Source organism: Oncorhynchus tshawytscha, unplaced genomic scaffold, assembly GCF_018296145.1.
Source record: "Oncorhynchus tshawytscha isolate Ot180627B unplaced genomic scaffold, Otsh_v2.0 Un_contig_57_pilon_pilon, whole genome shotgun sequence".
Taxonomy (NCBI): Eukaryota; Metazoa; Chordata; class Actinopteri; order Salmoniformes; family Salmonidae; genus Oncorhynchus; species Oncorhynchus tshawytscha.
This window is the reverse complement of record NW_024609823.1, coordinates 403,123-430,674: the sequence shown is the minus strand read 5'-3', so window position 1 is coordinate 430,674 and position 27,552 is coordinate 403,123. Positions and strand designations below refer to the sequence as shown.

Sequence of the window (27,552 nt, the reverse complement as noted above, 5' to 3'; positions counted from 1 at the left end):
GAGAGCATGGGACAGTATGAGAGAGAGCATGGGACAGTATGAGAGAGAGCATGGGACAGTATGAGATGGGACAGTATGAGAGAGAGCATGGGACAGTATGAGAGAGAGCATGGGACAGTATGAGAGAGAGCATGGGACAGTATGAGAGAGAGAGCATGTCGAGGCATTGTACAGTAAAGTACAGATGTGGGCGTTTGACTTCCTGTGGATTCATCTGGCAGGAGGAGAAGTCCTGCCTTATCTTGAAATACTCTGAAATACTGGTTCTCCTCTGAAAGAAAAACAGACTAAAGAACCAACAAAGATGTTGTGAAATCCAAGAGCCCTCCCTTCCCTCCCACTTGCTGCCTCTCTGGGATGAACCCTAACGTGAGATTGTGTAAATCATGCAGTCGTATCATCAATGGAAGACTTGGAAGGTGTGGATCTTCAAGTTAGAATCTCCCTCTCTCCCCTTGGCAGGACACCCTTTGACCTTCCTAACATCATTTCAATGGTGCATTTGATTGGAGCATAACGCTTGTAACACCAGGGTTAACTCCTTGCATGTGCCACAAACCAAATAGTGTGGTCCAAAATGATTATTATAAGATGTGCAAAAATTACTGTATGCAGAAATGTTGGCGGGAAATGACATGTAATACTAATACAATTCTTTAACAAGTAATAAAAAAAAAACTAAAAAAGGTAGGGGTCAATTATTTACACCTGAGTTATCAATACCTCACCTTGTGAGTACTACGGCACGGAGTCTATTTCTAAAATGTTTGAGTTGGAGAACACATTGGGAGGGATCTTAGACCATTCCTCCATACAGAATCCTTCCAGATCCTGGATATCCTTCATCTGTACTTATGGACTGTCCTCTTCAATACAAACCACTGGTTTTTAAAGGGGTTCAAGTCCGGAGACTGATGGCCATTGCAACATGTAGATTTTGTGCCAATGAACCATTTCTTTGGGGATTTTGATGTGTGCTTGAGGTTATTGTCTCAATGGAAGATCCACTTGCGGCAACCAGGTGTATAAAATCGAGCACACCGCCATGCAATCTCCATAGACAAACATTGGCAGTAGAATAGCCCGAACTGAAGAGCTTTCAACGTGTCACTGTCATCGCATGGCACCTTTCCAACAAGTCATTTTTTTTGCTATTGTGAAGTGGAAACATTTATTAGCAACAACGGCTCAACCAAAGTGGTAGGCCACACAAGCTCACAAAACGGGACTGCCGAGTTGCAACAGGAGATACATGAAATGGGTTTCCAAGGCTGAGCAGCCCCACACAAGCCTAAGATCACCATGTGCAATGCCAAGCGTCAGCTGGAGTGGAGTCTATTTTAGAAGAACAGAATAACATACTCTGAGTTGTGCTGATGTTAGGCCCTGATCTGGCCATCCCAAATGGCTGTGGGCTACACTAGTTCATTTAGCAGACAAGGTTTGCTTAGAATTCCATGGCACTATTTTATAGTATGAAGAATACAATTGAACAAAGCTGAATAAAATATAATATTTTCTCCAAACGATATGGGGGAGTGGCCACATGCAGCTATTCTGTGTTGAGCGGTTAACAAAGAAATAGGTCCTCCTATAGGCTTAATGTAGAGTTATTAATGTAACTTTAGTTGTTCTACAAACGTTGGGCTATACGTGTAGATTTTTAATACACTGTAAGGCTGCATGAAGAGAAAAGTCATGAGCTCTGCTTTGTTTTCCATGCCAGCCAGGTGGGCTGTACTCCTGTTGTAAAGAGAAGCAATGTGCTTCATATCAGGAACATTGAGAATATAGTAGGCCTGGCCTTTAGAAAGCTGATGGGATCCTCCTCTGTTTAATGTTCTCACACAGTTGCATAGCCTATAGAAATGTTGTGAACATGAGCTCTAATGAAGAGTATCATTAGATCTTCCATTACATTTATATTGATGTCTGAGTGATTAGAGGGACAATAGAGTGCTGAGAACCAGGCAGTTAGCAAGTTTGGTAGGTTACTAATGACCAGCAACAGCATCTGAGCCTGGAGAAGCCTAACTACTGTGACTAAATGGTCACGTGGAATTTGACTGCCTTCATGACTGGTGACCGCAGGTTGTGGCAGTAATATGGTCACCAACAACCCTACGCTCCTTAGTTCCAGTGAAGGGAACTCTTAATTCTACAGCAATGACATTCTAGACAGTTCTGTTCTTCCAACTTTGTGGCAACTGTTTGGGAAAGGCCCTTTCCAGTTTCAGCATGACAATGCCCCTGTGCACAAAGCAAGGTTCATACAGAAATGGTTTGTCGAGATCGGTGTGGAAGAACTTGACTGGCCTGCACAGAGCCCGGACCTCAACCCCATCAAACACCTTTGGGATGAATTGAAATGCAGACTGCGAGCCAGGCCAAATCGCCCAACATCAGTGCCTGACCTCACTAATGCTTGTGGCTGACTGGAAGCAAATCCCCACAGCAATGTTCCAACATCTAGTGGAAATCCTTCCCAGAAGAGTGAAGGCTTTTATAGCAGCAAAGGGGGGACCAACTCCATATTAATGCCCATGATTCTGGAATGAGATGTTCGAGGAGCAGGTGTCCACATACTTGTAGTGTATGATAACAGCTAGTCTGACAGAAACCCCTGGGTTCTGTGGCTGTGATAGAGGATCAATAGACTCAAAGCCCAGTGATGGCGGTTCTGCTGCTCTTTCTGAATCACTGGAGGGCTCTTCTAAAACACCATTTGGATAATGACTCTCAACACTGACTCACTCGTAGTGAAGGGAGACATGGATGCACAGCTACCATAGCAACTAACTCCACAGGCAGGCATTACTGAGGAAACCAGATATGGTCCTTTGGTCAGGGAGTGAGACCTGGGCCTATACAGACACAATCACGTGACTCAGGACCATATTTCACTTTGAGCCCATGTGATTATTTGTATCCATCCATCCCCTCCATCCCACCCTCCATCCATCCCTCTATCCATCCATCCCTCCATCCCACCCCCCCTCCATCCATCCCACCCCTCCATCCATCCACCCAACCCTCCATCCATCCACCCCTCCATCCATCCATCCCCTCCATCCCACCCCTCCATCCATCCACCCCTCCATCCATCCACCCCTCCATCCATCCACCCCCCCTCCATCCATCCATCCATCCCACCCCATCCATCCATCCCTCCATCCCACCCCCTCCATCCATCCATCCATCCACCCCACCATCCATCCACCCCTCCATCCATCCACCCACCCCTCCATCCCACCCCTCCATCCATCCACCCCTCCATCCATCCACCCCTCCATCCCCCCATCCCACCCCTCCATCCATCCCACCCCTCCATCCATCCATCCATCCATCCATCCACCCCTCCATCCATCCATCCACCCCCATCCATCCATCCACCCCTCCATCCCACCCCATCCATCCCATCCCCTCCCCCCCTCCATCCCATCCCCCCTCCATCCATCCACCCCCATCCATCCATCCATCCATCCCCCATCCCCCATCCCACCCCTCCATCCATCCCCCCATCCATCCATCCATCCCACCCCTCCATCCATCCACCCTCCATCCATCCACCCCTCCATCCATCCACCCATCCATCCAGTACCACCATCCCACCCCCTCCATCCATCCACCCCTCCATCCATCCATCCCACCCCTCCATCCATCCATCCAACCCCCCCTCCATCCATCCACCCCATCCCACCCCATCCATCCATCCATCCACCAAACTGTCCCCCATCCACCCAAACCTCCATCCATCCCCAAGGAATCCATCTTCATCCAGAGACTCCATCCATCCCATTTTAGTCCATCCCACTGTCCATCCACCCCTCCATCCCACCATCCATCCCCCCATCCCAGACCATCCATCCCATCCATCCATCCACCATCCATCCCATCCCCTCCATCCATCCCCATCCATCCATCCACCCCTCCATCCATCCATCCATCCCCTCCATCCCATCCCCTCCACACCCCATCCCACCATCCATCCCCTCCATCCCACCCCCTCCATCCATCCCCTCCATCCCACCCCCTCCATCCACCCCTCCACCCCACCCCTCCACTAGTTAGACCCTCCAGATGAATAATAAGCACCCCTTAGGAGGAATCCATCCAACAGACAGATCCCACCCTGTCCATCCAAACAACTGCCTCTTATTGAAGGAATACCCCTTTTCATCTGTATTTTAGTAGTACCTCCACTCCAGGAACCCCATCAGATCCCAATGAAACAGTCATTTAGATTCACCATGGAGATGTGATGAGGAGAGAGGAAGGGATGGACGGACAGCCAGACACAGAGACACACACTTAGGAGGAAGAGGACAGAGAGACGGAGAGGAAGAGGACAGAGAGACCACACTTAGGAGGAAGAGGACAGAGAGACACCCACTTAGGAGGAAGAGGACAGAGAGACCACACACTTAGGAGGAAGAGGACAGAGAGACGGAGACACACACTTAGGAGGAAGAGGACAGAGAGACGGAGACACACACTTAGGAGGAAGAGGACAGAGAGACGGAGACACACACTTAGGAGGAAGAGGACAGAGAGACGGAGACACACACTTAGGAGGAAGAGGACAGAGAGACGGAGACACACACTTAGGAGGAAGAGGACAGAGAGACGGAGACACACACTTAGGAGGAAGAGGACAGAGAGACGGAGACACACACTTAGGAGGAAGAGGACAGAGAGACAGAGACACACACTTAGGAGGAAGAGGACAGAGAGACGGAGACACACACTTAGGAGGAAGAGGACAGAGAGACGGAGACACACACTTAGGAGGAAGAGGACAGAGAGACGGACACACACACAGGAGGAAGAGGACAGAGAGACAGACCACTCAGAGAGACATCACAGGAGGAAGAGGACAGAGAGACGGAGACACACACTTAGGAGGAAGGGACAGAGGACAGAGAGACGGAGACACACCACACACCCACTCCATCCACCCCTCCTCCGGAGACTCCCACCCCTCAGATAAACAATAAGCTGTAATTAAAACTCATCGGAGACACACACATACACTTAATTAATTGCTTGGCTCCGCTCTCTGTAACTAGATAAACAATAAGCTGTAATTAAAACTCACATCAAATGGCTGTTTAAAAGTGGCCCCAGGCCAGTCGTAAAGGTGGCTGGGACTGAACTCTGTATATGAGACAGCAGACATGTCTGTCTCATTCCACCTGCCAAACCAGATTAACTAGCAGCTTTAAAAACTGAACAGATGCTGTGTTTTACCAATTTGTTCACAGGCCTGATATTATATGCAGATTTATTTGGATGGGGGAAATGTGTATTTAGCTGCATGTCTCAACAGTGACTATGGAACCCGTGACTTGATTTATGGCTAAATGACTAACTGAAGTGAAGAATGCCAAGTCAACTGTATGGTGGGTGGGTGCCGGGCCTTGTGTCTGCTGCCAAAATACACAACATACTGTTTCTGGTAGTTTGCAAAGGAACCCAGTGGACAACTGCAAACAGAACATGTCTTGTTATGGTTTACAAACTGGTCAATAAACACACACACACCGAAGTGACTCTGGGTCATAATAACCTTGATATCAAAGGACCAGCGGGGCGCCGGGGCGTAAGCGAACGCACACGTCAGATCAAGTGGTCCTAATGAATAAAGACATGAATTGATCGACAGTTGAATTAAGAGTCTGACAGTTCCCTCTCTAGTCTCTGTCTAATGCTTGTGAGGAGGACAGCAGCACGAAAGCTCCACAGTTACTGTGAGATGAACACACTAACAAAGGCTGTCAGTCAGAAAACGGACACCTTTTGCCAAGCTGCAACCCATAATCTCTGATAGCCGAAATTACGCCTGCAGAACCTTGTTAAATTACGCCTGCAGAACCTTGTTAAATTACGCCTGCAGAACTTTGTTAAATTACGCCTGCAGAACCTTGTTAAATTACGCCTGCAGAACTTTGTTAAATTACGCCTGCAGAACCTTGTTAAATTACGCCTGCAGAACCTTGTTAAATTACGCCTGCAGAACCTTGTTAAATTACGCCTGCAGAACCTTGTTAAATTACGCCTGCAGAACCTTGTTAAATTACGCCTGCAGAACTTTGTTAAATTACGCCTGCAGAACCTTGTTAAATTACGCCTGCAGAACCCTGTTAAATTACGCCTGCAGAACCTTGTTAAATTACGCCTGCAGAACCCTGTTAAATTACGCCTGCAGATCCTTGTTAAATTACGCCTGCAGAACCTTGTTAAATTACGCCTGTAGAACCTTGTTAAATTACACCTGCAGAACCTTAAATGGGGTTGATTTTAGAACACGTTAGAAAGCAAAAGTCTGAAACAAGGAAGTTTGATTGCAGTATAAGCAGGAAAAAAATATTGTTTGGCCAGAAAATAAAGTTTAAATTGATTGAGATACAGTATATATGAAGCACACGTTGTGCTATGTAAATGAATATTTAACAGTATATTTAAAGACATTTGTTTATTATAAAAAGCTAAAATGTTGAAACAAAAACCCGCCATTGAAAAATTAGGGTTCTACATTGTGTACATATTGAAATGCAAAACATTAGAATTGTACAGGGTCTCTTTAAGAACGTTGAGTTTGTGGGTGACAACATGCAAGAGATCAGTCATTCACTCATTGGTGTGATCCTTCCTCTGCTGAAGAAGCCACCCCTTTCCTTTCTTTCTGTGCCTCTAATGTGTAGTGGATAGAATGGTGAAGTAACCAGGCTGTTAGCTCGCTAGAAAATGAGGTAACATGACGGAACAAGGTGTAAATATTCATGGTTTACGAATGCAGCCCACCAATCCCACCACAGGAAGAAACAAATATTGCGCCAGTAGTATGGGTCACATCGTTTTACCTGTTTGTGTTTGAAACAGTCCATCTTCTCTGTTGTAAAGGTGCAGCCATGACAGTAACGAATATGTGCTCAGTTTTTACTCTACAGTAGGTCACTGGGGAACGACGGTACAGCAAACCCTAATCATTACAGCAATTAATATCGGACTCATTTTTCTCCTAGACGCACTGGGGCTCCCAAAATAACATGTCAGGTCACACAGAAAAATATTTACAGTGGGAGCATATGCAACCAAAATGGCCCTTCAGAGCCCTGGTCTCAGCATCATTTAATGGAATTGTCCCTTTCTTTCATCTGTCAAGCAATCATATGGTCACATAAATATATTGTGAATAGTACATCTGCCAGGAGATAGTCTAAGGACTGCCTACTGAAGGTGCCAGATCTACTGACTATCAACTTATGCCCTTGGCACTACTGTGGTGTGTGGGAAATCCACTGCATGATGTCTTTCACTTCACAGAGTACTTCAAACCAAGATAGGCGTCTTGTTGGCGATTCCCCTCACATTGTAGTACACTTCAGACGGACTACATTGAAGGTCATTTCTACCGACTACATCCTCATTCTCAGATGGTTTTCTACCCAGCCTTCTCTTGTATAACACCAATTAAAATTAAACCTTCAAACGCTGTGATAGATGGACTAACTGCAGTATACAATATGACCAGCCGCCATCTTTGCTCTTACCTCGTAGGACCAGACACACTGCACGCCGGCAAACCTCCGCACGCAGCGGCCCACCTCAACGTCTTCATGCGTGGTGTACATCTCCTGCAGGCACTGGCCGATGTGAGGAACCATCCGGCGCAGCACCTCACGGCTCATGATCACGCCGGGGCCACCCATGCAGAAGTTCTCACCGGGCTCCAGCGCCAGCTTGCCCAGCTCGTCGCGGGCGCCCATGCCCGTCTGGCCCAGGAAGAGGGCCTCGCTGCTGTTGAGCGAGCGCAGGAAGCCCTCCAGGCGCTCGCTCTTGATGTACACATCATCGTCGGCCCGCATGAACCACTCATATTGGTCTAGGTAGTGATCGTGCATGTACTTGAGCATCATGAAGGACTTCTTCTGCGGTGGGTAGGAGTCGTCCACGTTGTGCAGCGCCACGATGGGGATGGGGATGGTGGTGTCCGAACCCTCGCTGGAGAAGAACTCCACATGGCCCGGGATGGTCTGAGCCCACGTTCTACAGAGAGAGACACAGGCAGAGGTCAGGTACTCTATAGGATGGAGAGTGGGTAAGAGTACTAACACACACACACAAGTCTGGGCCCACGAAGGACATAGATGGATGGTCCCATGTGGTTCAGTTGGTAGAGCATGGTGCTTGCAACGCCAGGGTTGTGGGTTCAATTCCCAGGGGGAAAACGTGTATATATATATATATATTCACTAGAGGTCGACCGATTAATTAGGGCCGATTTCAAGTTTTCATAACAATCGGAAATCTGTATTTTTGGGCGCCGATTTGCTGATTTTTTAAAAATTATTATTATTATTATTTTTTACACCTTTATTCAATATTTATTTAACTAGGCAAGTCAGTTAAGAACATATTCTTATTTTCAATGACGGCCTTGGAACGGTGGGTTAAATGCCTTGTTCAGGGGCAGAAAGACAGATTTTGTCTTGTCCGCTCTGGGGATCCAATCTTGCAATCTTACAGTTAACTTGTCCAACGCAATAACGACCTGCCTCTCTCTCGTTGCACTCCACAAGGAGACTGCCTGTTACGCAAATGCAGTAAGCCAAGGTAAGTTGCTAGCTAGCATTAAACTTATCTTATAAAAAACAATCAATCATAATCACTAGTTAACTACACATGGTTGATGATATTACTAGATATTATCTAGCGTGTCCTGTGTTGCATATAATCTGACTGAGCATACAAGTATCTAAGTATCTGACTGAGCGGTGGTAGGCAGAAGCAGGCGCGTAAACATTAATTCAAACAGCACTTTTGTGCGTTTTGCCAGCAGCTCTTCGTTGTGCGTCAAGCAATGCTCTGTTTATGACTTCAAACCTATCAACTCCCGAGATGAGGCTGGTGTGACCGAAGTGAAATGTCTGGCTAGTTAGCGCGCGCTAATAGCGTTTCAAACTTCACTCGCTCTGAGCCTTGGGGTGGTTGTTTCCCTTGCTCTGCATGGGTAACGCTGCTTCGATGTGGTGGCTGTTGTCATTGTGTTGCTGGTTCGAGCCCAGGGAGGAGCGAGGAGAGGGACAGAAGCTATACTGTTAGCCTGGCAATACTAAAGTGCCTATAAGAACATCCAATAGTCAAAGGTTAATTAAATACAAATGGTATAGAGGGAAATAGTCCTATTAATAACTACAACCTAAAACTTCTTACCTGGGAATATTGAAGACTCATGTTAAAAGGAACCATCAGCTTTCATATGTTCTCATGTTCTGAGCAAGGAACTGAAACGTTAGCTTTCTTACATGGCACATATCGCACTTTTACTTTCTTCTCCATCACTTTGTTTTTGCATTATTTAAAACAAATTGAACATGTTTTATTATTAACTTGAGGCTAAATTGATTTTATTGATGTATTATATTAAGTTCAAATATGTGTTAATTCAGTATTGTTGTAATTGTCATTATTACAAATATATATATATATTTTTATTTATTTAAATCTGCCGATTAATCGGTATCGGCTTTTTGGGTCCTCCAATAATCGGTATCGGCGTTGAAAAATCATAATCTGTCGACCTCTAATATTCACTACTGTAAGAGTCTAATAAATGACTAAAATGTCAAATAGATGGAGGAACGTCATGTAATAACACAGCATAACGTGTTATAACCTGTATTTACAAGAGGTCCACTGACTTGAGCCCACTGACTTGAGCCCACTGAGCCCACTGACTTGAGCCCACTGACTTGAGCCCATTGACTTGAGCCCACTGACTTGAGCCCACTGACTTGAGCCCTACCCAACTGAGCACCAGTAATGTTTCATTGGGATAAAGAACTGTATTTGAATGGGGAATCTAGTAATTAACTAACAACTGAGACACTGCACTGAAAATAAACTAAATGGGACTTTACTTTGGGCCCAAAATAAAGACATGGGAGTGGATGTAAAATACTGTGATAGATATCTCCTTCTCAGGTCTCTAGACGTTCATCATGATCGGTCCATTGAAAGGACATTCGAGGGAGACTAAATAAACTACTCTACTAATTAATCTGATTGAATACAGATATACTTGTATGTCTTTGCAGATGTGCAAACATTTCCCCTGAATTATATTGAATCATCCACATGACTGGACACATGAAAAGATAGCACTGTTGAGTCTGCAGGCTGTCTTCTCGGTCCAACCCATCATTTCATAAAACCTTCAGCTTCACATTCACTGCATTTCAGTCGGGCCTAGATGAAAGACATTTCAAGGCTAATGACATTAACATTCCCTCTTTCCAAACAGACATCTCTAATTTTAGAGCTATACTAATAGCATCAGTGCTAGTCTACAACGAAACACCTACAGAAACCCCTCACAATTGGAGATATCTTGGATGGAGCCATTGCCTACTCAATCTAATTCAAAACTAGCCTACCAAAGAGCCTACGCAGCTCATCTGATGGCAAAACCATCACCACAGAATGATACAGCTCAATTGTGAAGCGAATGTGTTCAGAGTTGGCAAAGGCCTGAAAAAGTGAACAGAAGAGTTTGCCTATTGAAGTATGATGTTTGTAGGGTAAATGTGGGTGAGAACGTGAATGCTGAGAGCATGTTATAACATAGACCCTGTAACAAAGACTTCTAAATGTCACTTAGGACAACTTATAGTGACTGTATATCATCTATAATAGTATATCCAACAAGGTTTTGTCTTGCCAACTTATAGGACATGATCTGCCTAACGTTGAGGTGTTTAATAGCTCACAAGAAAAAGGTCTATCATAATACAGGCCACAGCCACACATGGCATTGATACACTGTTAAATGGCGACTAGCAACATTTGTATCGATTAGATTAATAACAATTTTGCATAAGACTTAAGAGTGTAGGCAACATTGTTGAAATTCGGTATCCCTATTTGGCAGAAAACTAGCAACAATAGTTATCTTTAAGTGCCTATGTAAAATGTAGGCTGACCATTTCAGAATGGGGAGAGGAATGAGCAGAACTGATGCGTACAGAAACCCTGGGACAGAAAACTAATAGCTGAAAATGGGATCTTGTTAAAGAGAAAAAGCAACATTCCTTCTATTTCTACTCATAACTTACCTATGTGCCGCGATGGCGCGGTTATTCAGGTACTTCTGGGCAGTCATGACGCCGACGTAAAGGAAATTGTTGGACCTCGGAACTGGCTTCTCGGTCGCCGAAAATCCGTTATCTTGCGGGGGCCATAATATCCCACCGAATTCTCTCCTCAGACCCCCGTTCAACCCGCAACCGGCTGGGTTCGCCTTGCGTTTCTGACCGGATTTCTTCAACTCCGTAGCCTTCGGTAATATGAGTCTGGAAGCCAGGGTGAACCCGACAACCAGCCCCAACAGAACACTAAACCATGCTCTTCGGCTTCGACCTGCCATTCCCCAAAACTTGACCCAACTCCGATTTGCCTCGTAGCCTATTCTCGCTGTTGCCAACACAGCGTCTTTGTAAAGCAATATTGGTTCAATTGTTTCTCCCTCATAAAAAAAAACGGGGTTAACTCGCTCTCATGGTAGGAAAGCCTCTTTCTTCTCCAACCCTCTTTTGGTCCCGATGTAAGCTGGCTGCTGCATACGTAGCAGTCTCCATAAACCCACCACCTGAACGTATACTCCTCTCTTCATGTGGCCCTACTAATCAGCAAGCATTCCGTCGCTATCAATAAATGACAAAAAACTGCGACCTTCAACAAAATGTATGGTTTCTTCTTCGCCCAGAGACGCGTAGCCAACCCATTCTTTCCACTACCTCGCCATTGTGAGAATGTCGAAAACGCTTAGTAGCAACGCGGCTTAACTGTGTGATTTGACCTAGTTGATACTCCGTAGGAGCGCTCTGACTGGCTGGGGTGTGTGATTACGCAGTGGTCTCAGCTTTTTTTCCTTCCAGTATTTGACGTGCAAGTCTGATCACAAGCTGAGAATGCCCTGGTGATGAGCCGGTGAAAGTGAAAGACCATGCATGCAGACATGCAAAAAAAGTACAGAGCAAGCATTGTTGAACCTTGAAATTAAACGTCAGCCGAGTTAATATGCGGCACTGATAGTGAAATGAAAAAGCAATTTGAGACATCATAACCGACTAGGCCAACCACAAAATGCTCTAGAACTCAATGTAAATGGTGTGCAGAAAATTAACATAAGGTTTATAATGATTGTATAAAATTCTTATCAATTTAAGAGCAAGACTACAACAATAATGTATATGACAGCCATAGAAATCAGTGCGATCTTACCCAATACAGTTTAGAAACTATGTACCTTTACCGTTATGATTGTGGCTTCGTTTACATTACACTGCCGCCATCTAGTGGGCAACATGGAGTTGGCAGGTGTATGATTACGCCACTGGACCATTACATTAGCTATTGTGTGTCGTCAGTCAGCCTCCCCAGCAAACATCACAGATACGTAGACAACTTATCTATAATATCTTTATTGTGATAAAAGGTGCAGGTCAGTTTATTTCTCAGTAACTAAAATTGCTTGATGATCATTGATATTCCAATAAATAACACGATGACTAACGGTTACATCTGATTTATGTAATTGTATAAAAAGCAGTACGGTGCACAGCACTACTAAAGCCATCTGGCTAGCATCTACTCTCGCAACATGAAGCCTTGGTAGGCAGCGCACATTTGAAAGTTTACACAGATGCCAACCCCAAAAGAAGACAAGAAAACACACATACACACAGTTACACTGAAAGTCATCAGCCAAACCCACTGGCACAGGTGCCATTTACAGGAATAGCATCATTAGAAACTGTCATACTCAAAAGTCCTTCTCAGGTGTCCTGAAATAAGATGATTCAATAAGCCAAAATTGGAATGTGGAAACAAGACAATTGTTTTCAACACTGGTTAGTTTGAAGTTGTCCAAAGGCATTAAAACAGAAAGGATCCATCGTTATCATGTGGCAACACATTGTATTTTTTGACAATGCTAATATTACTGAGGCAACATGATCTAAAACACAGACAGTTGTGAAACCAATCCCTAAACCCAAACACAGAGAATTACAAATAACAGATTGATTTAGATCAATAACTAAGAGGGCTTTGAGATTGCTGGCAGCTTCCTTCAGTGGGTCAGTGTGTGTGACTCAGATGGGTCAAATATCAGAGTTCACAGGTCACCTCAGAGTAGGCACAAGTCACACCTAGCCACAGATACAGGGTCAGATATTTCTTCCATCCTCCTAATAGTTCATGTTAGAAACGATAGTAGGGTATTCTGATCCTAGATCCGGGTTAAGGGGGAGATGTCTACCCTGAGCCTGTGGCTCTGACCTCCTTTAACCTCATCCGCCGCCAGCTGACGGCCCTCTCCTTCCTGGTCTCCACGCACAGGATCCACCTCCCTCTCCGCTCAGGGGATTAAAGCCTGAAATACACACAGCAGGGCAGAATGTAGGTTACTGGAACAGAGAGGAGATGGAGGACGCCAGAGTCACCTACCTACTACTTATTCCTTAAAGGAACAACGTCACAGTTTAGCCATTTTCTTTAAGACATTGTTTGGATATTCCCCTCCCCCCCCCCAAAAAGCTTAGTACTGCTTCTTACCGGATCATAATCCAAAAAAACATCAGTTGCAATGATGGACATTTTGTATCGCTAATGTTTTTGAAGTACAAAATATTAGCAATATTATCTGTTTTCCTGCATCATAATACAGACAGATGTACATAACTAGCAAGACCAACTAGTTGCAGTAAAGGTGGGTTGCAGTGTTCAATTGTTTTTCTTTTGTGGATTTCATTCCTTCCTTACTACTGGTATGTCCTTTATATTTGTCACCATTTGCAGGTGTAAATGTTAAATGTATAACATTTGAATAGGTTTCAGTAAGAGTAGCAGTGCTTTTAATTTACAGTAAGATTAGTGCCTTGCATGACTATGAAAGTGGCTCATCATTGCATGGAGGCAGAAACGGATCTAGTAGGATTCCGAACCTGTTTAATTACTTTAACAGTGAGCATGATGTCTTATGTTTTATTATTGAGTCACAAGGGAAATACAATCATAAAAATGTAATTACACTTAACCCCCTTTTTGTGTTGCTTACACACACTCCCAGCCATTACAAACATACCTCTGGAAGCCCCCAATTACAATACTGCTCTCATCATCAAATATGTCAACATACCACTGCTCCGTAGGGGCTTCTTGTCAGTCTTTGGTTTCAACACTGTAGTCGATGTGCTGGCCTCTTCAGTGTTCTGAAATGTTACATCATAATAATTATGAGATAGTTTCATTTAGACAAGAAACCTCAGATTTGTTCATGGGTTTCATGTAAGCACTACGACTTATGTAATATGTCAGAGAGGAGTTTCTTCATGGTCAGGATGGACATGGCCAGGGAAAACTCTGGGTGCTAATCACGACTTATCACAGCCAAGAGATTTTTCTGACCCTGTGACCTGCCCGTACAAAACTCCTGACTCTGCCATAATATCTATCAAATGATGCATTTACTTTGCATTTTATGTATGGTGGTCCTGTATGAATCAGTTGGTAGAGCATGGCGCTTGCAATGCCAGGGTTGTGTTCGATTCCCAGGCCCACACATATGTGAAATGCATGCAAGTCGCTTTGGATAAAAGAGTCTGCTAAATGGCATATGGTATGTAGGCCTATGATAGAGAAGGCAGCTTACCTGGGCTGTCTTTGATTTTCCTCTGTAACTCCTCCCCTCTTTCATGCTGTCATACATCTCAATTTTCTGTTGTCTCTTCTCCTCCTCCAGCTATCAAACAAAAGACAAGTACCAAAAAGTTTAAGATCAGATTTGGCAGGGACAATGGGCAAACTTGGTTATGGTGCCTGTGCTTTCAGATTGGTGTTAAAAGCCCAGTGCAGTCAAAAACGTGACTTTCCTGTGCTTTACATATTTATTTTCACACACTGAGGTTAGAATAATACTGTGAAATTGTGAAAACGATGATATTGCCCTTTTAGTGTGAGAGCTGTTTGAAAAGACAGCCTGAAATTTCCGCCTGTTTTGGTGGGACGGCATTTTGGCCTGTCTGGTGACATCACCAAGCGTTACATTTGTTAATAGGCCAATAAGAAAGAGTTCCAAACCTCTCTGCCAATAACAGATAGTTTTCCCCTCCCAACTCAGACAGTCCTAGCAAAATTCCTGCTTGAGAAATCGCTCTTTGCTAAGAAGCCATGGTCTATGTACGGTACGGTCCGTCCGTCCCATGGTCTATGTACGGTCCGTCCGTCCCATGGTCTATGTACGGTCCGTCCATGGTCTATGTACGGTTCGTCTATGTGAAAGGTGTCACTTTATACCTGTTGTTGTTTCAGCCTGAAGAGGGCTGCCTTGGCATCCAGCTCCTCCTGCATTCTTCTCCTGGACGCCTCCAGTGCCTCTTGTCTCCTCACTACTGCATTGGGATCTGCCAGATTGGATGATATTACTGACTCCATTAATTCCATGGCATTCTGAGATTCCATTCCTGATGTGTCAGACGCCTGGATGGAATGAGAGCTGGCTCTAGCGTGTGAGTGCCAGTTGGTTTCTGCTTCAGCAAGCTTGTCATTGTCTTGAGAATATGTGGCATTGTTGGAGCTGCAACAAGAATGCTCATGTCCTAGGTGTGTGTGCGCGTGTGTGTCTGACGGTGTGTCTGCATAAGAGACTAAATGTACTTGTCGAACTCAGTGACTTCCTTGGTTAAATAAAAAACTATTGGTTACGGCCACTCACCTTGCACTGCTCCAGACGCCGAGCTGCTCTGTCCCTGGCTGACTCTCCTCTTGCTCAGGTGCTGGACCACCAGGTAGACCCCCACACACATGAACAACAGATACCATCCATATTCTGCCACCAATGGTCCGACTGTGGACAGGAAGGGAAATTATGTTGAGCTCTCAACTTACTATTGATTGTAAAAACAGTAGAATACATCAGCTTTTCTCTTTTAGCCATGTCAGCTAACAATTTTTAGTTTAAGCTAACTACCAACCAATCTATCTATCGAAACAAGTAGTAATCCTGGCCGAATACGGACCGGGCATGAAGGGAACGTGCCCAGGGGCCCTGACCTACAGGGGGCCCCTATTGATTTGGTTAGTCATGCACACTCATATTATATTAACATGGCATAATTCATTACAAAATGTGTATAATTCCAGGGGAAAAATGTTGATCCACTCCACAGCAAAATGGGTAGAAATTGCAGGAAATAAGCTGTGAAACTGCACATTTTCTCTGTCCCATGGCAAAATTATTAGAATTGCATGAAATGTGTTGTAACATTGCAAAGTTCTCTCCATACCAAAGCGTAGAATTGCAGAAAACTTGCTTTAAAGCGGCAACATGTGTAGAACTGCAGGAAATTAACTTAAAACACTACATTTTTTTCTCCAACAAAAGGCTAGAGCCAGCCCTGAGTATTGAGGCTGTGACAGCAGACAGACCTACAGTATGTTTTAGCAGGGAGGTTTGGAACGATACAAAAAAAAAAAGTAGTGTCTGACAGATTGTGAACCCAAATGTGTAAATTTGGTTCTAGAGGGGGGACAATAAATAAAACACATATTTGGTTAAGGTGTGGGGGCAGATTAATGTAATCTTGTTTTCAGGTGATTTGATTATCTACTTACTTTATTTAGACTGAGCAGTGTAAAAATTCTCATTCTTAACAATGGGCTAAAATACAGGGTAATTAATGTGATGTCAGCAATAACACAAATGTCATTCCCCAACAATTATTTTATTATTCCACTTCTTCCCAATGTTGCCAGTGTAATCACAGATTCAAAATCTGATATGACTACTTGGGTCTTTGAAAATTAATTGTACGAGGCTATGTATTTTTGCAGCCATTCATGGACAGTTTTGAATATATCATACAAAAAAAGCATTGTTATGAAATGTTCCAGGAATCAAATAAATGTCACATTCTAGTATGGTGCACATGCTAGGCAGAGATGGTAGGGGGACTCAACTCATAAACACATATTTTGTCTACATAGAGTAAGATGATGGCCAGAACCCATATTGATATTTATTAGATGTTTCCTTGAAGGTTGGGTGATTGAAGCAGGAGAAATGAAGCAGGAATTTATTCGAGACCTATTTTAAAGAGAATTCACCCAAATTACAAAATACTGAAAACGTTTGTGTCCTTACCTTGAAGGCAGTCTATGGTCAAGGAGACTACAATCTGGGATTTGGTTACCCACTGCCATCAACATTAGAATTTCCTGTGCAAAGCTTTGGTGTAGTGATAACACTCCCGTACATTCCACCTGAGAACAGGGATCAATCCCTGCTTCCAATCTCCTGCTTCCAACCTCTCCACTGTCTCCCCATCTTATTACTGTCTGAAGTGTCAAAAAAATTATAATTAAAAAAATATATATATTAGCATACTTTACATTTCAGCCACCCAAAATCCCAAAGTAACAAAGTCGTAAAATGTTGAGTGTTCATTCAATTTTCTAAGCATCCTGATTCCTGAATACACCGGACCGGTGTTATTTGTTACCCTGGCCATGGGCCTAAACCATGTCAAAATACGTAGAATTGCAGGAAAGAGCTTTAAAACAGTAAAATGTTCTCCCATATAGGAGTGTGCCAGGGGAAATGAAATTCACATAGCCTGGAGTTATATTTGCTTTCTTCAAAAGTTGGCAGCCCTGTCAATGAATGAGGCGTCTCTGTATCTCGTTATTTTGCTAGCGAGCTACTGTAGCTAGCCATCTTAGCCTACACTAGCTAAACTAGCTACAACCACTGCTACAACGTTAGCTAGCTGCATTATAAGCTTTAGTCTTTGATGGATATCTAGCCAGGCCAGCTAGGCTTGGTAAACAAGCCAGAAAACTGACAGATGTGCAGCTGATATTAGCTAGCCAATTTACCAGTTTGTTGCAGGAAACTTAAATCCTGGTTTCCAAGGGGTGTCTTCTGTATTTCTGGTCCACCTTCGTCCTCAATGGTAACATCGTCATCCATTTCTAAACGTATTGGTGACTCTATAGTCCTCTAATTATGCGTTTCAATGTCACCACAGCTCCAACTAGCTACTTTTCCATGCTTCGTGAGTTGACAAAAAGTGCAATTTCCTGGTATATGTGTTATTAACACCAACCCAGTAAAGATGACGTGGAAGCCTCTCGTGCTTCTGAGCAAGACACCAGTCACACACGAGGTGTCAGCAGAGTCCAATAAATGTATCCTAGCAAGCGGAACTAGATGTCAAATACACACTTAGTCCTTTCAAAAAATGCTACACTTATCAGTCATGCCGCTTTTCATTCTATAAATTGGAAGGCAAAAATTAAGCATAGACTTGACCTGTGAGGCCAGTACAGTTCACTCCACAAGTAGCCTACCCATTCACCCATCTACATTGTAGCACAGTGTGCAGAGTCAGTTTCTTTCAAATAAAATACCATTTGTCATGCTTTGTATGCAACAGGTGTAGACAAACAGTGAAATGCTAATTTACGGGTCATTTTCCAACAATGCAGAGTTATAGATACAAAATAAAATAGTGACACAAGGAACAATTACACAGTGAACAACAACAACAAGTAAATATAGCATGGCTATATACAGGAAGTAGCAGTACCGAGTCGATGTGCAGGTTTACAAGGTAATTGAAGTAGTTATGTACATATAGGTAGGGGTAAAGTGACTAGGCAACAGGATAGATAAGACAGTAGCAGCACCGTATGTGGTGAGTGTGAAAGTGTGTGTCAATGTGTGTATGGCGTCAGTATACATGTGTGCGCGTGTTGGGGTGTCAGTGTATGCATGTGTGAGTGTGTGGGTAGAGTCCAGTGTGTGGTCATAAAGTCAGTGTAAAAAATGGTCAATGCAGGTAGTCTGAGTAACCATTTGATTACCTCCACAGCATGATGCTGCCACCACCATGCTTCACCTTAGGGATGGGGACAGGTTTCCTTCCGACATGACGGTTGGCATTCCGTCCAAAGACTTTAATCTTGGTCTCATCAGACCAGAGAATCTTGTTTCTCATGGTCTGAGAGTCTTAAGGTGCCTTTTGGCAAACTCCAAGTGGGCTGCCATGTGCCTTTTAAAGAGGCGTGGCTTCCTTCTGGCCACTACCATAAAGGCATGATTGGTGGAGTGCTGCAGAGATGGTTGTCCTTCTGGAAGGTTCTCCCATCACCACAGAAGAACTCTAGAGCACTGTCATAGTGACCATTGGGTCACCTCCCTGACCAAGGCCCTTCTCCCCCGATTGCTCAGTTTGACCGGGTGGCCAGCTCTAGGAAGTATTGGTGGTTCCAAACTTCTTCAATTTAAGAATGATGGAGGCCACTGTATTCTTGGGGACCATAAATGCTGCAGAAATGTTTGGGTACCATTCCCAAGATCTGTACCCTGACACAATCCTGTCTCGGCACTCTACGAACAATTCTTTCGACCTAATTGCTTGGTTTTTGCTCTGACATGCACTGTCAACTGTGGGACATTATAAAGACAGGTGTGTGCCTTTCCAAATAATGTCCAATCAATTGAATTTACCACAGGTGGAATCCAATCAAATTGCAGAAACATCTCAAGGATGATCAACGGACACAGGATGCACCTAAGCTCAATTTCGAGTCTCATGGCAAAGGGCCTGAATACTTATGTAAATGTGATATTTCTGTTTTTACATAATACATTTGCAAACATTTCAAAAAAACTGTTTTCGCTTTGTTATTATGGGATATTGTGTGGAGATTGCTGAGAATTTGTTTTTATTTAATCCATTTTAAAATAAGGCTATAACGTAACAAAATGTGGACAAAGTCAAGGGGTCTGAATACTTTCCGAAGGTACTGTAACTGCTACATATCAATACAGCATTATGTACTGAACAAAAATATAAAGGGCAGGGGCAGGAGCAGGGGCGCAGCCATGAGTGGGCTTGGGAGGGCATAGGCCCACCCACTTGGGAGCCAGGCCCACCCACTGGGGAGCCAGGCCCAGCCAATCAGATTGAGTTTTTCCCCACAAAAGGACATTATTACAGACGGAAATACTCCTCAGTTTCATCAGCTTTCCAGGTGGCTGGTTTCAGATGATCCCGCAGGTGAAGAAGCCCTATGTGGATTTCCTGGGCTTGAGTGGTTTCACGTGGTCTGCGCTTGTGAGGCCGGTTGGATGTGCTTCCAAATTCTCTAAAATGACGTTGGGGGAGGCTTATGGTAGAAAAAGTTACATTTAAATATCTGGCAACAGCTCTGGTGGACATTTCTGCAGTCAGCATGCCAATTACACACTCCCTCAAAACTTGAGACATCTGTGGCATTGTTCTGGTGACAACTTTACATTTTAGAGTGGCCTTTTATTGTCCCCAGCACAGGGTGCATCTGTGCAATGATCATGCTGTTTAATCAGCCTCTTGATATGCCACACCTGTCGGGTAGATGGATTATCTTGGCAAAGGAGAAATGCTCACTAACAGGGATATACTGTAAACAAATTTGTGCACAAAATTTGAGAGAAATAAGCTTTTTGTGCATAAGGAACATTTCTGGGAACTTCTATTTCAGCTCATGAAACATGGGACCAACACTTTATATGTTGCATTTATATATTTTTCAGTAAATAATTTCCCATGTTGCATTTTACTGGATTTTTCCCACCCGCAATATGAATATCGGGTGGCGACTGAGGCGACCAGATGAACAAAACCATTTGCGAACCACTGCTGGATGTTTAGCATACAACTCTTTCCTTTTATCTTAGTTCAATTTGACAAGGTAAATCAAATGAAATAAAAAGGTGATTAAAAAAAATGAGTTCTCTCATATAAATAGATTAGTATTACATACTGTTTTTTGTTTTAAGCCTTTCACAAACCTTATACCTAAACTATCCCTTAACCCTATCCCTAACCATTCAGGATTAATGCCTAAAATGACATTTTAGTTTCACTTTGTGTAGAGTTTGATTTACAGCTAAGATAAGGCACTACATGGCAAAATTAAAACGTCTTGACGAATTCTGCTGACAAATTCTGTCTGCAGCAGTTTTGTCACCAAGTATCACACATTTTTGTGCGTTCCTGAAAATAAAGGATTTACTACACAGCCCTTAGTTGTTGTTTTTTCATTGTCTTGAAGGAATCATTTCTGTGATCTGTTTATTTGTAATCTACTGTTTGTTATGTTGCTGCAATATAATGTTTCATTGTCAAATAAGATCTTTTTTCACAAAAACATAAGCGAAAGTGAAACCAGAAAGAACACACCTCACCCTGCAGTGAATGCGCTGTCTATTTCTACAGCAGCCTACATATTTGTTCATTCTTTGATGGCCAGCAGCAATGGCAGAAGCATACTCGTTCTCTCTGCTTGTTGAGCTAGAAAACCATGATGTCCCCAAAGTACAAAACAAGTTGATCAAATATTTCCAGAGTAAAAAGTCCCACGGTGGTGATTGTCTAGTTGAAGTCTCAAATGGACAAAGAGCAGTTGTGCGGTTCCGGACAGAGGAGGGTAAGTTTTATTCATGTTCACTTGTTTTCCACAAATTATACAGGTTAATGTGCATATTGAAATCAAAGGCATAAGTGTCACGTTCTGACCGTAGTTCTTTTATTATGTCTTTGTTTTAGTATGGTCAGGGCGTGAGTTGGGTGGGTTGTCTATGTTCCTTTTTCTATGTTTTGGGATTTCTGTGTTTGGCCTGGTATGGTTCTCAATCAGAGGCAGCTGTTTATCGTTGTCCCTGATTGAGAACCATATTTAGGTAGCCTGGTTTCACTTTGAGTTATGGGTGATTATTCTCCGTGTTAGTGTTTGTTACCACACGGGACCGTTTCGTTTGTTTCACTTTGTATTTTTGTAGTGTTCAGTTTGTCTTATTAAAATGGACACTTACCACGCTGCAAATTGGTCCGACCTCTCTTACTCCTCATCAGAGGAAGACGACGAACGTTACAATAAGGTTGTTTATAAGATATACTATTATGAAATAACAACCCTCATTTATTTTCATTGTCCTAATGGAAGGGTCAAATGTAAACTAAATATGTGAAGCCACTTTCAGACATTTCACATCTAAAAACATGTGATTTTGTAAAATTGTACTTTTGTTTTTTCACATATAAAGATTGAAGCGTCAACTTCACATCCCATGTTAAATCAAAAGGACATTTAAGTTACGCAATTAACACATTTGGAGCTACATGGTTTTCTGAAATGTGTATTTTCTGTACATTTAAATGGGAAAATATATTTGGTTTTGAATATGTTTTATGTAAATTATTGTAGGCTATTCCTATGATAATTGGGTCGGTCCACCAGTTGAGTGCCTTTTGGGTGGTGTAACTTGGTCCTCAAATGTTTTTATTTCACACTTTCACATTGTCATAAAGAGCACATGTTCAACTAAAAGAACAAACATGTTTTCTCACCTCAAGAAAAAACTACTCCTTATTATGTGTCAAATAAAGTAACAGGGTTGACGGTAACTTGTGTTGACCGTAACAGGGTTGACGATTTAATCTTAAATCAGCCATGAATTCCCTTGTGACAGAAGGAATGGATGCTTGTTATGTGCACAGGGAGGGGCAATTGAAATCAAGCTTCACCAAATTTTTTTACGTTAAAACATTTCTATCCTGTCTATCAATGGGTAACAGTGTTGACGTGTTCTGCTTGACCGGCTATTTTTTTCCACCACAAAACATCCAGCTCACCTGCTTCCTGTTTCTGGCCATTTTGAGCCTGTAATCGAACCCACAAATGCTGATGCTCCAGATACTCAATTAGTCTAAAGAAGGGCAGTTTTATTGCTTCTTTATTAATCAGTACAACAGTTTTTAGTGGTGCTAACATAATTGCAAAAGGGTTTTCTAATGACCAACTAGCCTTTTAAAATGATAAACTTGTATTAGCTAACACAATGTGGCATTGGAACACAGGAGTGATGGTTGCTGATAATGGGCCTCTGTACGCCTATGTAGATATTCCATTTTAAAAAATCAGCCGTTTCCAGCTACAATAGTAATTTAGTTATTTTAATGGACAAAAAATGTGCTTTTCTTTCAAAACAATACATTTCTAAGTGACCCCAAACTTTTGAACAGTAGCGTATATATGATGGGATGTAAAGACCTTATGGACAGTGTATGGATAGAATGTGGTATATCTGAAGAATACGTAGGATAGAATAGTATTTGTACAGCTATTGGATAGGCCTTGACTAGAATACAGTATATTCATATGAAGTAGGTAGAATAGTATGCAGCATTATTAAAGTGACCAGTGTTCCATGTCTATGCACATAGGGCAACAGCTTCTAAGGTGCAGGTTTGAGTAACCGGGTGGTAGACAGCTATTCAGTGTCGAAATTTCTCTCAATGGTGCATAAAATCAAATCAAATCTGTAAACATTTGTTTAAGTCTTAGGGGTCAGTATTATTCCAACCTCATAGCGTGGAAATGTATATAAAACACAGGTAATTCATGTTTTTCACTGCACTGGGCCTTTAAACAAGCACTATTTCTCCATTCATCACTCAAATTCAGCAGAGTAACCTGATCTCTGGGCAGCTGAATGACTAGGCCAGGGCAGAGACCGTATGTAATGTAGAGAATCCCTCACAAGCTTCAGACTGTTTGCCAACAGGAAGAGGCTTCCAGAGAATTCTGAACAGCAGCCACAGTTTATTCTAGTGAAGCTAGTCAGGAATAAAGTGAAAGTTGAAAGATTTCATCACACCCTGCAGTAAACATCTATGTCTACTTTTTCTTACTTTCTGCCCCCAACTCAGTATTAGGAGGATGTTTTTAATGTTTTGTACCCTCAGTGTATGTTTGCTTTTTATTACTTTATGCCCCCAATGTTCTTACTAAAGTACCCTTTGCCATTCCTGCAGTCAACTACCAAAAGCACCCTCTTTGGCCTCAAGAGTTTGGCCTTTATATATATATACACTGCTCAAAAAAATAAAGGGAACACTTCAACAACACAATGTAACTCCAAGTCAATCACACTTCTGTGAAATCAAACTGTCCACTTAGGAAGCAACACTGATTGACAATAAATGTCACACGCTGTTGTGCAAATGGAATAGACAACAGGTGGAAATTATAGGCAATTAGCAAGACACCCCCAATAAAGGAGTGGTTCTGCAGGTGGTGACCACAGACCACTTCTCAGTTCCTATGCTTCCTGGCTGATGCTTTGGTCACTTTTGAATGCTGGCGGTGCTTTCACTCTAGTGGTAAGCATGAGACGGAGTCTACAACCCACACAAGTGGCTCAGGTAGTGCAGCTCATCCAGGATGTCACATCAATGTGAGCTGTGGCAAAAAGGTTTGCTGTGTCTGTCAGCGTAGTGTCCAGAGCATGGAGGCGCTACCAGGAAACAGGCCGGTACATCAGGAGACGTGGAGGAGGCCGTAGGAGGGCAACAACCCAGCAGCAGGACCGCTACCTCCACCTTTGTGCAAGGAAGAGCAGGAGGAACACTGCCAGAGCCCTGCAAAATTATCTCCAGCAGGCCACAAATGTGCATGTGTCTGCTCAAACGGTCAGAAACAGACTCCATGAGGGTGGCATGAGGGCCCGACGTCCACAGGTTGGGGTCGTGCTTACAGCCCAACACCGTGCAGGACGTTTGGCATTTGCCAGAGAACACCAAGATTGGCAAATTCGCCACTGGCGCCCTGTGCTCTTACAGATGAAAGCAGGTTCACACTGAGCACATGTGACAGACGTGACAGAGTCTGGAGATGCCGTGGAGAACGTTCGGCTGCCTGCAACATCCTCCAGCATGACCGGTTTGGCGGTGGGTCAGTCATGGTGTGGGGTGGCATTTCTTTGGGGGGCCGCACAGCCCTCAATGTGCTCGCCTGAGGTAGCATGACTGCCATTAGGTACCGAGATGAGATCCTCAGACACCTTATGAGACCATATGCTGGTGCATTTGGCCCTGGGTTCCTCCTAATGCAAGACAATGCTATACCTCATGTGGCTGGAGTGTGTCAGCAGTTCCTGCAAGAGGCAGGCATTGATGCTATGGACTGGCCCGCCCGTTCCCCAGACCTGAATCCAATTGAGCACATCTGGGACATCATGTCTCGCTCCATCCACCAACGCCACGTTGCACCATAGACTGTCCAGGAGTTGGCGGATGCTTTAGTCCAGGTCTGGGAGGAGATCCCTCAGGAGACCATCCACCACCTCATCAGGAGCATGCCCAGGCGTTGTAGGGAGGTCATACAGGCACGTGGAGGCCACACACACTACTGAGCCTCATTTTGACTTGTTTTAAGGACATTACATCAAAGTTGGATTAGCCTGTAGTGTGTTTTTCCACTTTAATTTTGAGTGTGACTCCAAATCCAGACCTCCATGGGTTGATAAATTTGATTTCCATTGATAATTTTTGTGTGATTTTGTTGTCAGAACATTCAAGTATGTAAAGAAAAAAGTATTTAATAAGAATATTTCATTCATTCAGATCTAGGATGTGTTATTTTAGTGTTCCTTTTATTTTTTTGAGCAGTGTATATATACAGTGGGGAGAACAAGTATTTGATACACTGCCGATTTTGCAGGTTTTCCTACTTACAAAGCATGTAGAGGTCTATAATTTTTTTAATCATAGGTACACTTCAACTGTGAGAGACGGAATCTAAAACAAAAATCCAGAAACTCACATGGTATGATTTTTAAGTAGTTAATTTGCATTTTATTGCATGACATAAGTATATATTTGCATTTAAAATGCAAATATATACTTATGTCATGCAATAAAATGCAAATTAACTACTTAAAAATCATACCATGTGAGTTTCTGGATTTTTGTTTTAGATTCCGTCTCTCACAGTTGAAGTGTACCTATGATTAAAAAAATATATATATACACAGTACCAGTCAAAAGTTTGGACACACCTACTCATTCCAGGGTTGTTCTTTGTTTTTACTATTTTCTACATGAATTAACACATATGGAATCATTATGTAACCAAAAAAGTGTATATACTAGATTTTTCAAAGTAGCCACCCTTTGCCTTGAAGACAGCTTTGCACACACTTGGCATTCTCTCAACCAGATTCGTGAGGAACTGGAATGCTTTACTTTAAACAGGTGTGCCTTGTTAAAAGTTCATTTGTGGAATTTCTTTCTTTCTTAATGTGTTTGATCCAATCAGTTGTGTTGTGACAAGGTACAGTAGATGGGGTATACAGAATATAGCACTATTTGGTAATCGACCAAGTCCATATTATGGCAAGAACAGCTCCAATAAGCAAAGATAAACGACAGTCCATCATTACTTTAAGACCTGAAGGTAAGTCATTCTGAACATTTAAAGAACTTTGAAAGTTTCTTCAAGTGCAGTCGCAAAAGCCATCAAGAGCTATGATGAAACTGCTTCCATGAGGACCACCACAGGAAAGGAAGACCCAGAGTTACCTCTCCTGCAGAGGATAAGTTCATTAGAGTTACCAGCCTTAGATTGCAGAACTTTTGCAGTTCAAGAAACAGTCACATCTCAACATCAACTGGTCAGAGGAGACTGTGTGAATCAGGCATTCATGGTCGAATTGCTGCAAAGAAACCACTTCTAAAGGACACCAATAAGAAGAAAAGACTGCTTGGGCCAAGCAACACAAGCAATGGACATTAGACCGGTCTGATGAGTCCAAATGTGAGATTTTCTGGTTCCAACCAACGCTTCTTTGTGAGACGCAGAGTAGATGAACCGACGATCTCCGCATGTGTGGTTCCCACCGTGAAGCATGGAGGAGGTGTGATGGTGCTTTGCTGCTGACACTGTCTGTGATTTATTTACAATTCAAGGCACACTTAACCAGCATGGCTACCACAGCATTCTGCAGCAATACGCCATCTCATCTGGTTTGCGCTTAGTGGGACTATCATTTGTTTTTCAACAGAATAATGACCCAACACACCTCCAGACTGTGTAAGAGCTATTTGACCAAGAAGGAGAGTGATGGAGTGCTGCATCAGATGACCTGGCATCAACAATCACTCAACCTCAACCCAGTTGAGATGGTTTGGGATGAGTTGGACTGCAGAGTGAAGGAAAAGCAGCAATCAAGTGCTCAGTATATGTGGGAACTCCTTCAAGACTGTTGGAAAAGCATTACAGGTGGCGCTGGTTGAGAGAATTCCAAGTGTGCAAAGCTGTCATCAAGGCAAAGGGTGGCTACTTTGAAGAATCTAAAATCTAAAACATATTTTCATTTGTTTAACAGTTTTGTCACGCCTTGGTCTTAGTATTTTGTGTTTTCTTTATTTATCTGGTCAGGCCAGGGTGTGACATGGGTTTATTTTGTGCTGTGTTTTTGTATTGGGGTTTTAGTAGGTATTGGGATTGTGGCTGAGTAGGGTTGTCTAGGAAAGTCTATGGCTGCCTGAGGCGGTTCTCCATCAGAGTCAGGTGATTATCGTTGTCTCTGATTGGGAACCATATTTAGGTAGCCCGGGTTTCACTGTGTGTTTGTGGGTGATTGTTCCTGTCTCAGTG

The 27,552-nt window shown here is 43.2% G+C and overlaps 3 protein-coding genes across 4 annotated transcripts in view; 1 reads left to right on the top strand and 2 right to left on the bottom strand.

Annotated features, from left to right (window-relative positions):
- chsy1 (chondroitin sulfate synthase 1) overlaps positions 1-11,856 on the bottom strand; it is a 105,816-nt gene extending 93,960 nt beyond the window's left edge. Inside the window, exons 1-2 of the mRNA XM_042319048.1 lie at positions 11,118-11,856; positions 7,554-8,049 (exon numbers count right to left, since the gene is read on the bottom strand). Coding sequence (XP_042174982.1) covers positions 7,554-8,049; positions 11,118-11,428 — 807 coding nt within the window. The 5' untranslated portion in view covers positions 11,429-11,856. The remainder of the gene's footprint in view (positions 1-7,553; positions 8,050-11,117) is intronic.
- Positions 11,857-12,469: 613 nt separating this feature from the next.
- selenos (selenoprotein S) lies at positions 12,470-18,203 on the bottom strand. The gene is made up of 6 exons (XM_042319040.1): positions 17,941-18,203; positions 15,779-15,910; positions 15,361-15,467; positions 14,717-14,806; positions 14,204-14,276; positions 12,470-13,438 (listed from the first exon to the last, which is right to left on the bottom strand). The coding sequence occupies exons 1-6, from the start codon at positions 18,032-18,034 to the stop codon at positions 13,356-13,358; spliced, it is 579 nt and encodes a 192-aa protein (XP_042174974.1). The 5' UTR covers positions 18,035-18,203; the 3' UTR covers positions 12,470-13,355.
- A 3,097-nt stretch (positions 18,204-21,300) lies between these two features.
- Positions 21,301-27,552, top strand: part of LOC112264248 (protein mono-ADP-ribosyltransferase PARP14-like) — a 46,208-nt gene continuing 39,956 nt past the window's right edge. Inside the window, exon 1 of one of the 2 annotated variants that reach the window (XR_006083022.1) lies at positions 21,301-21,540. Coding sequence is in view for 1 of the 2 variants with exons in the window: in XM_042319023.1 (XP_042174957.1) it covers positions 21,369-21,540 (172 nt within the window). In the remaining variant the exon portion in view is untranslated. The remainder of the gene's footprint in view (positions 21,541-27,552) is intronic. The other variant, XM_042319023.1, reaches the window with a different exon arrangement.

What these genes read in the sequence shown, in the direction of transcription:
- selenos (XM_042319040.1), bottom strand. Translation starts at nt 18,034, where the DNA reads ATGGATGACGATGTTACCATTGAGGACGAAGGTGGACCAGAAATACAG. An exon ending in GGCGTCTGGAGCAGTGCAAG is followed by an intron (nt 15,468 to 15,778) that starts GTGAGTGGCCGT and finishes CCAATCTGGCAG; the next exon opens with ATCCCAATGCAGTAGTGAGG. An exon ending in TCAGGCTGAAACAACAACAG is followed by an intron (nt 14,807 to 15,360) that starts GTATAAAGTGAC and finishes TTTGTTTGATAG; the next exon opens with CTGGAGGAGGAGAAGAGACA.